The sequence below is a fragment of the Herpailurus yagouaroundi genome, unplaced genomic scaffold (assembly GCF_014898765.1).
Source record: "Herpailurus yagouaroundi ecotype Mexico unplaced genomic scaffold, PumYag 100, whole genome shotgun sequence".
Lineage (NCBI taxonomy): Eukaryota > Metazoa > Chordata > Mammalia > Carnivora > Felidae > Herpailurus > Herpailurus yagouaroundi.
The window spans coordinates 71,925,568-71,942,766 of NW_024412391.1; the positions used below are offsets into that span (position 1 = coordinate 71,925,568).

Genomic DNA, 17,199 nt, shown 5'->3' on the forward strand with positions numbered 1-17,199 from the left:
GTTTATGGGAGATGTCATTGGAGATATGAATTTGGCAGTTAGCATATAGAAATTTTGAAATCCGTGAAACTCTATGAGATAACAAAGGGATGTAGAAGAATTTGGAGGATTGAGTTCTGGGATTCTCTTAAGCCAAGAAAGTAAAGAAAGGGGAAATGAGCTTCAAAGTGAACTGAAAAGAAGTGCCCAGAGAAACCATGTAGGAGAAAAATCAGTAGTTTGTAGTATACAGGAAGTCAATGAAGAAAGTAAAGGAAGACGTATTATCAGCAATGTCATGTTCAGCTAATGTTTCTTCAAAGATGACAAGCAAAAATTCACATTAAATTCAACAACAGAAGTTCATTGTTGACCTTGATAAAAGTAGTGTCTTTGAGTGTGGGAGCCATGGCACAATTAGGATGGATTCCTGAGAACATGGGCTCAGGGACTAGAGAGAATTATAGATAATTCTTCCAAGGATTTTTTCTATAATGGAGACATGGACAGTAGTAGCTGGAAGGAAAATAAAATCAAGAGATTTTTTTTTTCCACGTACTAAATAACACCGTATTTATATGCCAATTGTGAAATAATCTAGTAGAGAAATGATTGATGATTCAGGGGAGATGCGAGACAAGGCATACCTTATTGAAGAAAATATTGATGAAATTCCATTCTATTCTCTAAAATAGGCTACATTTAAAACATATGTTAATGATGGAACTGGAGGATATTATGCTAAGTGAAATTAGTCAGAGAGAGACAAATATCCTATGACTTCACTCATATGAGGACTTTAAGAGACAGAACAGATGAACATAAGGGAAGGGAAGCAAAAATAATATAAAAACAGGAAGGGGGACAAAACATATGAGACTCTTAAATATGGAGAACATACAGAGGGTTACTGGAGGGGTTGTGGGAGGGAGGATGGGCTAAATGGGTAAGGGGCATTAAGGAATGTACTCCTGAAAATCATTGTTGCGCTATAGGCTAATTTGGATATAAATTAAAAAAATAAAAAAATAAATTAAAAAAAATACCTTAAAAACATGTTAATGAAAGTGGCCCATTTTGCATAATAAACAATTATCTGCATAATTGTCAGTGTCAGCTATTGTCTAGATGGAAAGATAGGTCAAGCAGTTCTAAAACTATGTTCAAGGAGGAATGTGTTTACTGTTTGATATAGTGATACAGGTTGTAAGTACTATCAACGTTTAGAAAATTGAGGCATAAACATTTGGAAAGAAAACTCAGAAAGAAGAGATAATCTCAGAATCACATAAGAGATAATTAAAACAACAGCAGCAACAACAATAACAACAACAACAAACATCCAAGTCTCCTGCTTTTCAATTCAATAGTATTTATACTACAACTTGCCTGCATCCAAGCCTATTAATTAATAATAATTAAAATCTGTTTAACACTGTATTTGAGTACTGTTCTAAATATTATTGATCTGTGGAGGTTCACAACGTGATAGAAGTTACACAGTAATGTAAAATAATATATAATTTAATGTTACCACAGAAGTATCATGCAAAAAGTGTTCTTGGAATTAAGAAGGGATATAAAACTCGCTGAGATCTACAAAGGTCAGCAATGTCCTTCTGGCAGGGTAAAAGAGGGCTAGATCAAGGGATAGTTTGGTTGTGTCTTTGGTTATGCATATAAACATGGAAGGCAGTTTAAGAGTATCATTACTTAAGTAAAGGCAATTTTTTTCTGGGATTAAACCCTGTCAAGTCTTTTTTAGTTAAAAAAGTTCTTTGTTTTTAAATTTTTTTTAAGTTTATTCATTTTTGAGAGATAGAGACAGAGCATGACAAGGGGAGGGGCAGAGAGAGAGGGAGACATATAATCCGAAGCACGCTCCAGGCTCTATGCTGCCAGCACAGAGCCCAATACAGGGATCAAACTCACTAACTGTAAGATCATGACCCGAGCCGAAGTCGGAGGCTTAACCGAACTGAGCCACCCAGGCACCCCATTAAAAAAGTTATTTTGGACAGATCTTGTATGTGGTGGGATTACTATTGTATAAATTATTGAGATAAAATTTTGTATATACAACTGCTTGTTTTAGGACTTTACTTACCCTACAATGTGGCTCAACTTCCTTAGGTCTTATTAAGGGAATTTTTACAATGAGATTCTTTCAATACATGTGTAAAAATATAAATTTAAAGACATTTTATTTATTTTTTTAAAAACATTTGTTTGTTTATTTATTTACTTATTTGAGAGAGAGAGAGAGAGAGAGCGCGCGCGTGCGAGCAGGGAGAGGGCAGAGAGAGAGAATCCCAAGCAGGCTGCGTGTCAGCACAGAGCCTGACACGGGGCTCAAACTCACAAGCCATGAGATCATGACCTGAGCCAAAATTAAGAGTCAGCCTCTTCACTCACTGAGCCACCCAGGCACCCAATTTAAGGACATTTTAAAACTGAATGCCATTGGGTCTTTTTTTTCACAGAAAATTTGACAAATGCCTCTGTGCTTCTTAAAACTAGTAATATATATTTTGCATTTTTGTAAAAGTCCTTTAAATTGGCTGATTTAATCCTATTAATTCAGAAGAGGCGTGTATCAGAACTAAGTACTTTTTACTTGTAAAGAATGACACTCATAAAGAAGTTTATTTGACTAAAGCCACAGTGAGCCAGGCACAGTCTGGAAAATAAGGTAAATGTTTCAGCAATAGGTATATTGTGTAAAAATGTGACTAAAATTGTTTTGTAAAAGAATCTTGTTTTTCTAAATAATGCTAACTCTTCAAATATAAAATATAGCTGTAATAGGCAACAGGACTTCAGGTCAGAAGACCTCGATTTTAGCTCTTTCTATGGCATGTACAGTTCAGCCACCATTAGGATCAGGATTTGCTCTTTCTGAGTCTAGGTTTTCTCATCTAGAAATTAGTGATAATCCTTTAGTTCTCCTCAAAGATCAAATTGGATAAAATAGAGAAAGTTCCTTGAATGTCACAAAACACAAATTGAATATCATGACAGGCTTCAAAGGGAATCCAAACAGTACATAATTGAATTAATTGAAGTAAAAATTGAAGGTCTTTACAAATACAATTATATTTAGGCATTTCTGGTAGAATTTCTGCTGCTGCAGGTAACAGGACATTTACCTAAAAGTCAATAATAAATTATAATTTGTCATCTTCGCATCTCCTTCCAGGTTAATGCATGTTAAATGAACGCACTTCCCTTCCTTGTATGAGAGAACTGAGGGGAAAAAGTTCATATATCATTGGTTTAAATTAAGCAGGTCAAGGGGCGCCTGGGTGGCGCAGTCGGTTAAGCGTCCGACTTCAGCCAGGTCACGATCTCGCGGTCCGTGAGTTCGAGCCCCGCGTCGGGCTCTGGGCTGATGGCTCAGAGCCTGGAGCCTGTTTCCGATTCTGTGTCTCCCTCTCTCTCTGCCCCTCCCCCGTTCATGCTCTGTCTCTGTCTGTCCCATAAATAAATAAAAACGTTGAAAAAAAAATTAAAAAAAAATAAAAATAAATTAAGCAGGTCATTTATCACTTATAGCAACTAAGTTAGTTATAATTTAAGTTAATTAGATTGTTAGAATAAGTAAGGGATATGCACAGTTGACCAATGTACAATTGTAATGGAAAAAAATAATCTGGCCATCCTGCATAAATTAACACGCACCATGTTTTAAATGTTTGAGGGAAACTCTAGTGTGGAGAAGAAGGAAGAGTTCAGCTCTTCTCTTCAGTGCAGTGGGGCCATGTTGTACTTTAGCCTTTCTTACTGCAACTTTGGTTCAATGATCTGTAGCACCAGAATAATCTGGGAGTTTGTTAGAAATGTACAATCTCGTTTCCCTGACACCTTTCTAAATGAGAAACAAGAATCCCAGCTGATTTGAAAGCTTGTTAAATCCTGAGAACTGCTGTTCTAGAGTGTTCTTATTCAGACCTCTTCCTCTTTTCCCCACCTGCTCCCCTTCCAAGCATTTGGAGATAACAACCAGAACCTTTAATGACTGCAAACCATTAGAGCCACAGTTGAGTCTCTTAATGGCACATTAACCTCTCTAAATTATTCATATGGTTGTAATAAATTCTGATTTAGATGGGAGGCAGGTAAACCAACATACATAAGAATCACTAGTTTGAAAGCCATTAGTTAAGTATTTGTTAGACTTCTTATGTGCAAGAAATAGTGATGGATTACAGCATTGATTTAGACATTATTCTTATCTGCAAGAGCTTCTAGTTTTTTTTAAGGGACAAAATAATTGCAAAAATATTAATTCAATAGGATTAGGATATTTTTTAAATGAATGCCATTCAAGAATGTTGAAGAAGGTTGGGTATGAAATGGAACTTTGAACGATGGAAAACATTTATACTTTATTGAATGAAGTGTATGTTGGCATTGGACGATTTTGATCATGAAATTGACCTAACTTAATTGTGATTTAGGGGGAAAAAAAAGAATAGATAGCATCATGTGGTAGACATAGGTGAAGGAGAAGGGCATAGAACAAAGTTATTTATGAATCAGGTATAGTAATTTAGAGAAGGAATAATACACATCTTGGCCTGGGTTACAATAGGAATAAATATTTGAGGGGGAAGAATAGAAAATTTATATGATCAAATTTATAAGACTTAAATTTAACTTGATGTTGGTGTGAGGAAGTGAAGTAGACTTAGAGGTACCAATTATTTAAATACAGGAAAAAAGAGTAAGGGACCAAGGAAGGTAAACTAAAAACAATTCTGATTTTTTGAGCCTGGACACTGGGTCATGTCATTAAGTCATTGAAGTCAGTAAGATCGGTTGATTGGGGGAAAATGACAGTAGCAAGCAGGCTACTGAAAATTATGAACTGTGATTTAAGAGAGGCAGTGCGGGGTGCCTGTGTGGTTCAGTCGGTTAAGTGTCCAACTTGGGCTCAGGTCATGATCTTGCAGTTCGTGGGTTCGAGCCCCACATCAGGCTTTGTGCTTACAGCTTAGAGCCTGGAGCCTGCTTCGGATTCTGTCTTCCTCTCTATCCGCCCCTCCCTCACTCGCACTCTGTCTCTCTCTCAAAAATAAACATTAAAAAAATACAAAAAAAAAAATAGAGGAGTGTGGTTTTAGGTGTCTATCTCAAAGTCATGAGCAGAGATCTAATAATTTGTGAGACAAAAACATTTATAGGAAACTATAAATGGAAAACATTACTTCATTGCCTATGCTCTATAAACACTGCCTGAAATTCAGGAGAACATTATTCCATGACTGTATTTTTGATCTTCCTTTTGGAAGTCTGTGTGCATACTCTGACACTGATTCTCTGCACACCTCTACCTGGATTACCTACCTTGGGCATGTGGGGAGAGGACCCTTTCTGGAGAAAACCTCGAGAAAAGTTCTACAGATAATAGTCATCTGTTTGTTTGGAATGAAAGCCAAACTCAAAGTTTCTTGAGCCCATAGAAATTAAAATTTAGATCAATATCACACTGAGTGCCCGGCATGACAAGTGAAAAACAACAAAATCAAACCAACAAAAACAAAGTTCAAGACATGTTCAGTCCAATTATTTTAAACTTCATAATAGTAACAGTGAAGAAGTGATTCATATAACTTCCAGAAACAATAAAAGACACGTTCCAAGGCTGGGGATACGGTAACATGAGACTTCTCAATCATGACTTTGAAAACTGGAAGATAGTGTTCACATGCCTCAGATCACTAAGGGTGAATGCTGGTCAACCCAGAATTCTATAGTTAGCCCACCTATTAATAAAAATAAATTAGAGGCCTTTTTACACATGTAAAATTTCAAAAATTTAAGTCTCAGTCACCATTTCTTAAGAAGTTTCTGGAGATGTGCTCATCAGAATAAGAAATAAGTCAAGGAAGAAGACACGGGATCTAGGAAAGTTGGGATTCGTAGTAGGAGAGAGGTGGAAGGAAGTTTGAGAAAGCTGTCCCTCTGTTGAGAGAACAGCCAGTCTAGTTTGTAGGGAGAAGAAGAAAGGGCCCGGGAGACATCTCCAGGAGATAAAAAACAATCCGACAGAATTTCATATGAGAATTTTATGCAGGCCCTTTTCGGGAATTGTGGAAAGGTTTGATCATGATTTAATTTTTTTAATATTTATTTATTTATTGAGAGGGAGAGAGACAGAGTGTGAGTAGAGGAGGGACAGAGAGAGAGGGAGACACAGAATCCAAAACAGGCTCCGGGATCCAAGCTGTCAGCACAGAGCCCGACCCGGGGCTCAAACTCACAAACCACTGGATCGTGACCTGAGCCAAAGTGGGATGCTTAACCGACTGAACCACCTAGGTGCCCCAGATTTAATCGTGATCTTAAACAAAGCTAAGTAAATGTCACAACTTGGAAATTATTAATTAAAGCAACAGATTTTTTTTTTTCCAAGAAAGAAAGTATAATCAGAGAACTAGTTTTCTAAGTAGGGAAGAGTATTTACGTTGTTTAATAATGAAACCATTGAATACAGCTTTTCATAAAAATGGACATATAATCATGTCAGGACTTTGGTTAAAGGGAAAGAGTTGGCATCAGAAAGCTAAAATTCTCAATTTCTGTCAAAGGGAATTCAGTAGAAATGTCTGAAAAATAATGTTCTAAAAGATAGTAGTGTATACATATTATTTAGAAATAGAAAAATGAATAGAAAATAAACTACTAAACTGGTTTGGAGGTAGACGATGGGAGAGGAGACAGATGCTTACATATGCCTTTTAACTTTACTTTTTGGTGTGCATATACTTAATTTTGGTGGATGCAATTAATTTTTAAAAATACCGTTATAAAATGTTGTTCTTTTCCAAAAATGTTATTACTCTTTGTTCTGTATATTCATCATGATCTTAACTTGAAGAATTATTTGTTCCTATCCTATTTGTCTTGCTGTTTAGAATCTATAGCTGATGGTATACTAAGGTATGGCTTTCTGAGTTTTGTAAAAATTAAATTTATATACTTGATTGAAAATAGATCCGTATTAATTTGTGACATGGTGTCTTGATTTTAAACATTCCTTGAAATTTGGAAGGGGAGATACTCTCAAGACCTTGAAGGCCTTTAAGAAAATAATTGTCAAATCAGAATCCTTCCTTCTGAGGAAGTTTATTCTATTATGACGCTGGTTTTCTGGAAATGTACTAGGTACTTATAACGTTAGGCTTTTTTTTTATTGGTCATTGGGAAAAATGATCATAGCAAAGCTTTCGAGCATTTAAAAGGACTCCTTCAAAGTAAGAGTTTAAAAGGATTCATAATCATAAATTATGAATCTCACATGTGATGGATTATATAAAGCATCTGCTATTGAAAGCTAGCCAAATAAAAATAAACCTGTAATTTAAAAGCATGGATGTAGATGGAAATGTGACAGTGTAAAATTGCCACACTCCTCTCCACATCCTGTCCTGGCAAGAACAAAGCTCTGATGATATAATAGGCTTTATTTGTTTCTAATTTATGTTTCCCTACATGGTATCATCTGATTTATTACTGACATAGGCAATGTTCTAAGACCTAATGAACAGAATGATCTTCAACATTCCATTGCAGAAGAGCAAATGAAAATTTGATTTTTTTCCTGACTTGGACTTGCATTTGTGGGAAGAGAACAGGGTTGGACTTCTCACCTAGGAACGTATAAAGATAATACAATACACACCTATAGTTTTGAAGTAGTCTTTTGTAAGGATTTTAGGTTTGAATATTATTCTTTTTATATACTGGATATTGTTTCAGCAGTTAGCTATGGAGACTGAGTGTACATAAATAGAGACTAATTTGTATTTTTGATAGGTGGAAGTCAGCTATCTTGGTAACCAAAATTTTTTCATATGATCTCAAGCTTCAGAAAACCATTTGAAAGTCAGGTGGGGCCAGTTGAAGATGAGTTAAATTTCCAAAGCTTGATTCCAAAACAGAATCCATGCCTTTCCTTGGACCAGAACCTAGAGAAGCAAATACAAGTTCACAGAGAGCCCAAGGAACTCAGTGAGCCATGGTATTAGGGACTAGTTTTCTTTTTTGGTCTGAATAACTTGTTGCCTTTACTCAATTCCTGACCCAAACTGAGAACAGGCTTTTTTTGGGGGGGTGGGGGGTGAGGTAATGGTTTGGTAGCCAAAACATTTCTGGAAACTATGGGAAGAAGGAATTCCATAGAAGTCTTTAGATACTAACAGCATGAAAGCCCTGGGGGTTCAGAGATCAAGGGAGGAAAGCTGAATTTATGGGGAAGACAGGAATAAAAACTCCTTTACTTCCTTACTTACAACAGCTTTGCAAAGAACACACTGGAGATGCGACCATATTTCAAGAAGCCTCAGAACAGCCTTACTGATATAATGGTTATTTCCTTTGAGGAAAAATAGGAGTGGTTGCAGTAAGCATTTGTGCTGAATATCTTGAGACCATAGGGAAAGCCGATTCGGTTTTGAACTGGGGCCATTTTTGGTTGTAAACTTTCTCTGCTGAGGCATTCTGCTCCTGTGACTGGAGTAGATTGGGAAGTAACTTTCCTCAAAGGTGATTTTCTTTTTACTTCATGAAATTCTAGCTTTAATAACTTGGATTATCTTCTCAAAAAATCTTTCTGTTAAGTGTTCTTTAAAGGATGTGGGAAGCCATTTTTTTTAGCTATGTAGTCTTCTTGTGAGAGAAATGGTCAACTCCACCCAGTTCAAGATTTCTGGCAATAAATGCTATTTCAGGGATATGGGATCTTGTTCATTTAACAGTCAAACATTGAGGAAGTCTGTGTTGCTTAAACCTAAATTTATTAGATTCAATGTGACTAACCACTCCCTTCCTTTCTGAGGTGAAGAGGAAGAATGTAGACCGTCAGGTCAAATGTTTCTTCGGGCTGAATGAACAATTGTATTAAGTGACACTAAAAGGGAGATACAAAGAATTCTTTTAAGAACAAATGTTTATTTCAAATCAGAACAGGGATTATGGTATCTTTAGCCTTCCCCTCACATGGAAGGGCATCTGGTTGTGAGTGAGGAGTTTCATTGTTGCTGAACAAACAGCACTATTAAGAGCAAATTGGTTTTGTGAAACCTCCTTAACCATTCTGGACCTCACTGAATTGGCACATGTGAGTCCAACAAAGGTTATTGATAGAATTTCCCTTTAGTTGGAATTGCTTTACACTATATTCCTGCTCTTCCCAAAGGTTAGAGGCGATCTGTTCCAAGGAACAGAGTGATGCCCAGGAATAGAGAGGTGAATGCTAGTTTACCTGATAGCTCTTTAATTTTAACAAAGTTAGGCATAAGGTTCTAATGCTGTAGAACTCAAAGGCATTTTAGAAGGAGCATAGAGACCATGCAGTATCTCTACCCAACATAATGGTGAGAGAATTGAAGTGGCATTATTTGGCTTGGTAAAAGAAATGCAGATGGGATTTCTTCCCATTTTACTATTAAAGGTATTTGACAGTCTGTGACTTTCGCTCCTGCTGCCTTTTGTCACAAGCATGTTTTCCTTTTTGATGTGGATTAGCATTTCCTCTGCACTCCTGAGAGTGGAACTTGTTATCAGAGTCTTTGTGTCATGTGCAGAGCCCCTGGTGGTCTTAGGTGAGTCCATTGTTTGCCTTCATCATCAGATTTTATAAAGGTAGTGACTTGCTTCCTTGTGCCGAGCAGTTATTCTAAATAGTGAAGAAATGGGAAGTTATTCTAAATGGTTATTAACTACATGTTGGAAATATACATTTTCTCTGTGGCTTTTGGAGAGATACCAGGAGATGCTGATGAAGATTCTGGACATACCCTTCAGAAAAAGGCACATGTACATACAAACATGAAAAATCATGTTACTTATAGGGTTTTTGATACTCAGAACCGTGCTGTTGCTCTGCAGCATTTTATTGATCACGGATCATGAACATCTTGTCTGTGTCATCATTCAAATAAAAATCTATCACAGGAATGATTTCCATATTCAAACTAGTGGAATAAATTAATAATCTTATCTTCATTTCATTTCAGAAACAATCATCCTGTAACTTTTCCAAAAGTGTATTGCTAGAATAGGAGTGGGAAATTGAGGACGTGGGACACTGAATGACACTACAAACTGAGAAGAAGGTGATAGACCAACAAGTTGTTAAAAGAACAGTTCGAATGAGTGATTATAGAGAATTCCATAAGTTTAGGTAGAAAGAACAAAGAATGCATTGAGGACCTAGAGGTAAACGCTACTGTCATCTGAGGAGAGGCGAGGCTGGCTAAGTACGTATTGGGAAGGCCTCCTCTGAATGGCTGTGTGACGCAACATGCTCACCCCCCTCCCCAATGGGGACAGAACAGAGTTTCTGTTCCAAAGGATTGTAACTGTGGACAGTCTTAAAAATCACATGGCTTGGGGCGCCTGGGTGGCTTGGTCGGTTAAGCGTCCAACTTCGGCTCAGGTCATGATCTCATGGGCCGTGAGTTCGAGCCCCGCGTCGGGCTCTGTGCTGACAGCTCAGAGCCTGGAGCCTGTTTCAGATTCTGTGTCTCCCTCTCTCTCTGCCCCTCCCCTGTTCATGCTCTGTCTTTCTCTGTCTCAAAGATAAATAGACGTTTAAAAAAAATTTAAAAAAAAATCACATGGCTGAAAATTGTCAGTTCAGGAGAAGAAAAAAAATAAAGCTCGGAAATCTATTGCCAAATTATTGGTCTTTAACTTTCATGAGTTTCCAGCCTGCAGAGCCGGCATCCACCTCTGATTCCTCTACAATTCTCCCGGGAGTATATCAGTTTTAGGTGTGAAGACGCAGGCTTTGGAATTAACCACCTCCAACCCCTGTCCCCCTGCCCCCTCCCGTCCCCCCAGGCTTTACTTGATGATCCTGTGGAAACAAAAATGACTTTGCTTGGTTTGGCAGAAATGCAGGAAAGATAAGCTGTTTGGGGAAGAGGGAACCTGTTCCAATCCCTGTCCCAAGGTCTGTTCAAAATGTATGCGTCAGCCTGAGAAATTTTCATATGTAATGCCTAAGTCTAATTATTTTGTTTGGCTACAAAGGATTGGCGGGGCATGCTTTAATCATTTTGATGCTAACATTGTCACAAGGCAACATGAAATCATTTTGAAATGATAATACTTTACATTAGTCACTATTTTTGCAGCTGTTTTTCCTTGTCAAATTTGAAACTAAACCCAATAGAATTGGTTGTGGTTAAAGAAAATAAATGACTACCTCAACTTTGTTTTCCTTGCTGTACCAGGAGAAACAACAAATGAGATACAAGATTCTTAAACATCTTGCTCCTCTCAGTGGCACTGCCATAATTCAGGGACTTGCCATCTTTCAGGAACTTCTGGGTAGTCTCCCTTCTCCTACATTTCCAATTCTCATCCATCCTGAACACTGCAGCCAGACTTATTTTTCAACACTCAGTTAAAGTCTTTGTAACTTTTCTGCATAACGTATTTTAGTGGCTTCCAGTTACCTCCATGATAATCAAACTTCCCAGCCTGCCATTCTAGGCTCTGGTTATCTCAAGGCTGCCTTTACGTCCAGCCTCATATATTCTGTATGTTCTAGCCTATCAAACTACTTCAATTCCACAAATATTTAATAAGTACTTAATTTGTCTCAGACACTGAGCGAGTGCTGGGGATTCAAAGATAAGTTAGACATAGTCTTTGTGCTGAAGGAGTTCACACTGCAGAGTAGGAGACATATTAAAAATGTATTGGGTGAGTGTGACGTATGATGATATATGCACTTGTACATTCTCGTGTTCTTCTGCCTCAAAAAAAAAACTTTTCTTTATATCTTTCCTGAAAAGATTCCATTCATCCCTCAACACTGTTGTCAATTGTTATCTTCTTTTGTAAAGTGACACACAATTAATTATTTGAAAGATTTCCTTTGTGTATACTTGTATTAGAATGTACTTTGCCTATACTGTATTCTGTATACCTTTCTACTTATATATTCATCTGTGAGCCCCTTGAACGCAGGGCTTAGCATGACCACACCCTTAACTACATGCTCAATACCTAATATAATAGATTCTTATAAGTGTTTTGGACTGAATAGCTTTTTAATGTTAGTCCAATACTGTAAAAAGAATACAGAGAATTTCTCATCTTCACAAGTCAGGTGTAAGGGAAGATGAGATACTCTTCTTTATTAGAAGTTATTTGGCTCAAACTGGAATTTAATAATCATATTCAAAGTAAGTTAATATTTACTGAACTTTTCCTGTCTTCAAGGTACTGTTTTAAGAACCTTAAAGAAGTTATCTCCTTTGCTCATCCTAAGAATTATATGAGTTGGGAAATATTATGTCTTCCTTTCTGTACATTTTGTATAGAGTTTAAAAAATACATCGTCATCATTGTCATAACTGATAGTACATAGCACTTACTATGTGACAGGCACCATTCTAATGCTCATCATTAAGTCCTTGAGTCCTCACGCCTACATGATTTATTAATCGTTTATATTATTATCTCCATTTTATAGAGGAGGAAACTGAGGCACGGGGAAGTTAAGGTTTTTTTTTGTTTTTTTGTTTTGTTTTTTTTTTCCTAGATCACAGCTAGATTTGTGAGGCTGGGATATGTCCCGAGTGGTCTAGACACAAATCTCACACTCATTAGGCTAACCCATGTTTCTTTTTGTTAATGAACGTTGCAAATGCATGGTTCAAAATAGTTGATTATTATCCATGGGCACTTGAAATAATAAGATGTATATCATATAACCTACTTTTCTCTATTAATTGGGTCAAAATATGCTCTTGGAGGCCCTTGCATACTTTTTCCATTTTGCCCATTTTATTCTTTGTTAAACAAGTGGGAATGTCATGGAACATACCAAATCACCTCAGTGAATAAGGGTTTGTGTGAAATGTTTTCTTTTGTTAAGGCTTTAGATCATATCTGTCTTATCTATCCACTCGGTTCCATTATTCTTTCCTCGGTTCTACTTTATAGTTAGTATGGAATGTTTATCAGATATTAGCCTACAAAAATAGGGTTACTGTATTTGGAGATGCTAAAAAATATTTTTCCATGGGTCTCTGGTCTGAAAAACTACTCAAGTCATATTTAGCTTGAGAGGAAATAATTAGTATTGGGTTACTATATCCAGACTTCTATCCAGTATACATAAAGCAAGATTGATAAGCATTAGTAAGACCACACTCACTTGAGAATTCAGATAATTTCATATCTTCTTCTTCGGCATACAGCCTTTGGGTTTGTCAAAACTAAGACCAAAATCTATCGTGATGAATAAGGGAAATAACATGTAACCATTGTAAATTAGAGAAAAGAGTGAAGGGAATACTCAAAAATATGGAGTAGCAATAGAGCCCACAGTTGATGTGTGGAATATATAGGCTTTAAATTTAGAAGACTCATATATCCATTTACAGAGGTTGAAAATTGCCATGATACATTTTGGAAGTATCCTGTTACCTGTTTCTGAGACATTGCCTCTTTGTATTTTTCTCATCAATTAATAATGACTTACTTGAAAATAATGATTTAGTTTCAAAGTCCATCAACATATAATGGACTTTAATGAGTGATGAGTGGTATTATTATTATATTGGTATTTAATATTATGAGGCTATAGAAAATGAGAGGGTATGATAAGTATTTGAGGCAAAATCTGTTGAAAGATTTGTATTTCTTTAAACCCGGACCTAAATTTAATAGGTCTATCCATATCACAGTTGTAAGTGGAAAAAAAAAAAAAAAAAGAAAAGAATTAGGACATACAGACAAGTGTCAAAGAGAATGGAGACTGGGACTGAGGCTGTATTATCAACCTTACCATCACTTGATTTTGAGATTTGAGGCATGTGGCTTCACCTTGCTGGAGTTAAATACCTTCATTTATAAAATCATGAATCCGTATTAATTGATTTTCAAGGTCCCTTCCTGCTTTACTATTTTGATCTCTTTACTGGTTCAGGATCATATATCTCTCAGAATCCATTTTCTTGGATTTGGCTTCTTTCTTTACTCCCTGAATGCATGAAATAGGAACCCTATTATCCTCCAAACATAGTGATGTGTTTATCAAAAGTAGGGGGCGAAGAAATGCTGTAAGTTTTATCATACACTTAGTTTCATGCTTACTTTGCATATATTGATTTATTTAATCAGTTTGCAAACTGATGCTTTCATTTGTAACTTAAGAAGGTGGACAGAGTAGAGAAATATTTTGCATTCAATTGCTTTGAAAATACTCATTTTAATATCTTGCATTTTTCATATGTAAGATTAATGTTGTATCAGTAAAATGAAATGTAATAAATCACAGTGATTTCTAAATGATTATGTGCTAAAAAAACATATTTTGTTTGCTTCTATCTAAATTTGAGCATGCATACTGTATGTATGCATTTACAAAGTGCAGAAATGTATGTATTGAGGCAAGTAAATATTTTACTAATTAATGTTTTCTTTCTTTCAATTCCTCTTTTACTTTCCCATAGACTTGCTGCTTTCAAATAGCTGCATTCCGTTTTTGGGTTCATCAGAAGGACTAGATTTCCAAACCATTCTGTTGGATGAGGAGAGGGGCAGGCTGCTTGTAGGAGCGAAGGACCACATCTTCCTGCTCAGTCTGGTTGACTTAAACAAAAACTTTAAGAAGGTCAGTTTATTTATATATAAAGATATATATAAATATTTACATATATGTGTGTGTATGTGTGTGTGTATATATATATATATATTGGCTGAATGCATTTATTTCCATCTATGCCATTCTCCTCTTTTATTTTAAGTGACTCAGTTTCAAATGCACTAGGTCATTTACATATCCAAAAAGAACATGTTAGAAGAACACCTGTCTTTTGATGTACGTTTTGGAGTTTTGTGGGTTTAAGTACATAGGCATGTTCTCTGTTAACAGTGAATAAGTGTAATAATAGAACGTTTGAAAATATAAATGAAAGGGATTATGCAAGAGAAATGTAATGTTTTAGACTGAAAAGCTGCCAAATGAGTTATTCATCAAGGGTTAACATTTATATTTATAGTAATTGTAAAATTAAGTTTTTGTTAACTTTCAATTAGCAAATAACCATATTTCAAATTGACAGTGTGACTAAGGTGGCATTTTAACACCACACTGTTTTTTTTTTTCACATTCTTATTTCTTAACTGAATAGGTTTCTCCTATGTCCCAAACACCCTCAGAGGGTGAGGATTATTAATACCTCAACTATGGCCTCATTAAGAATAATCCACCACTGAAAGAAAATATATGCTAGTTATTGAAAAAAAAAAGGCAGCTGCTGCTGTGCTTTACCTTTTCAGTTAGCAACACAACGCTCAAAGGAAAGAGTGCCATCCTTTAGGCCTTATAAATTATGATCAGCAAGTACGTTAGCAAATATCAATGTGTATGCAAGCCCAGATGGATGCCAAGACTGGAAGGATTGAATGACTGATGAGAAGACATAATATATAATTCATTCTACATCTACGAGACATGTTAGATTGGTTTTTCTTTTTCTTCTTTTTCAGAAGCATTGAAAAACAAAATACTAGGAGCCATTACAAGATTTCAGGTCAATAGTCCCCAGTACTGAATTAATAGAGAATTCTTTCCATTCTAAAAGAGTCGTTCACAAGTCACTGTAGGACTTTGAAGCTTCAAACAGTTGTCACCTACAATGACCACTTGAACTTAAACCTCTGATTTTTAAATGCTTTAAAAACTAAATATTAGTTGCTCAGTTATTTGAATATTATCAACACTAAGGGCTTAGTCTGCATAGGTGAAATAGTTGTCTCCATATGTGTTAATATTGCTTAATTAATGCCTGCATCAGAAACAGTGTTTTTTGCCTTTTAATAATTTAATTTTAAGTAGCTCTTCTGTACATTTTCGAGGTCCACCAAAAGAAAAGGAGATCTTTTTAAAAATGTATTTATTTATTTTGAGAGAGAGAGCACGCAAGCATGAGCTGGGGAGGGACAGAGACAGACAGAGAGAGAAGAGGGACAGAGGGAGAGAGAGAGAATCCCAAGCAGGCTCCCTGCTGTCAGCACAGGGCCTGACATGAGGCTCCATTTCATAAACCATGAGATCATGACCTGAGCCAAAATCAAGAGTTGGGCGTTTAATTGTCTGAGCCACTCCCAAACCCTGAAAGGAGATGTTTCTTAGGAATGCTCAGACTTGATAAAGAAGTAGTGTTTGAATGCAAATGTATATGCATGTGTTGGATGTTTCTAGAAGAAACAATGAGGGTAAAATATTAGCAGTAGGTGATGTGATAATCGACATACTCATAATATAAACTCATAAGATTATCTTATTTAAAAAATATAATTATTCTATAGTTTGAATATTGTTTACAGTAAGTTAAAATAAGCAGTGAATATGGGCTAGAATTTGAAAAGCTTACCTTCATTCTACCATTGTCGTTCTGTTCCGTTTATGCTTAAGGATATATATTTTCTTTAGGATTTAAAAAATATATATTTGTATAGGAGAGCCTATTGGTGGTATCAACTACTACCTCAATAATCAGTAAAGATCTTAGCAGAAGATAACTCCTTTAAGGAAAGCCACCAAGGAAAATCTTAGTCCGTTTCACAGTTTTGCTTGAAGAGCTGCTATATAGCTAACAAAGCATTTTTCCAAATATGTCTCAGCTTTAGTGTATTAGCAAAAGGCAATTCATAGTTTGAAGGGAATTTGTTCTTGTGCTATTCTCTGCCTTCAGGGATTAGAAGAAAAAGTTCATTTATCTGAAATGAGTGCATTACATCATCGCTTAAAATAAATTCTGATAACATAACTTCCTTCTGTGACTATTTTAAGCCGATCTCTCTTTGGCTGCATTCCATCCATGAAATGTGCTAATATTTAATAAAATAAATATTTATGAAACTTTGATTTCCCTCATGCTATTATTGAAATAAATGGTTATTTGAACACATTGTAAAATTAGGGTCTGTACTGGAGATTTTCTGCCTGATATTCCTTTATCATATCAAATGTGTAATTCATAAAGAGGTTATGCATACAAAGGAAAAGGAAAGAATTTATGTTTTTGTAGGTATCTACATTTAAAACTTATATAAATCACTCCAGTGCTAAAAGGTACTCTACAGTAGCAACTTAAAGTGTCAAGATGTAGTACTTTAGCAGTGTTTAGACCTACGTGGTTTGCGTTGGCTCCATGCCCTTCGGCAAAAATCCAAACTTCTCTG

General features: G+C 36.0%; 1 protein-coding gene across 4 annotated transcripts in view; it reads left to right on the top strand.

The window, feature by feature from the left end:
- Nucleotides 1-17,199, top strand: part of SEMA3D (semaphorin 3D) — a 201,058-nt gene that overhangs the window by 77,971 nt on the left and 105,888 nt on the right. For all 4 annotated transcript variants that reach the window (XM_040472791.1, XM_040472790.1, XM_040472789.1 and 1 more), the window contains exon 3: nucleotides 14,463-14,623. In XM_040472791.1, coding sequence (XP_040328725.1) covers nucleotides 14,463-14,623 — 161 coding nt within the window. The remainder of the gene's footprint in view (nucleotides 1-14,462; nucleotides 14,624-17,199) is intronic.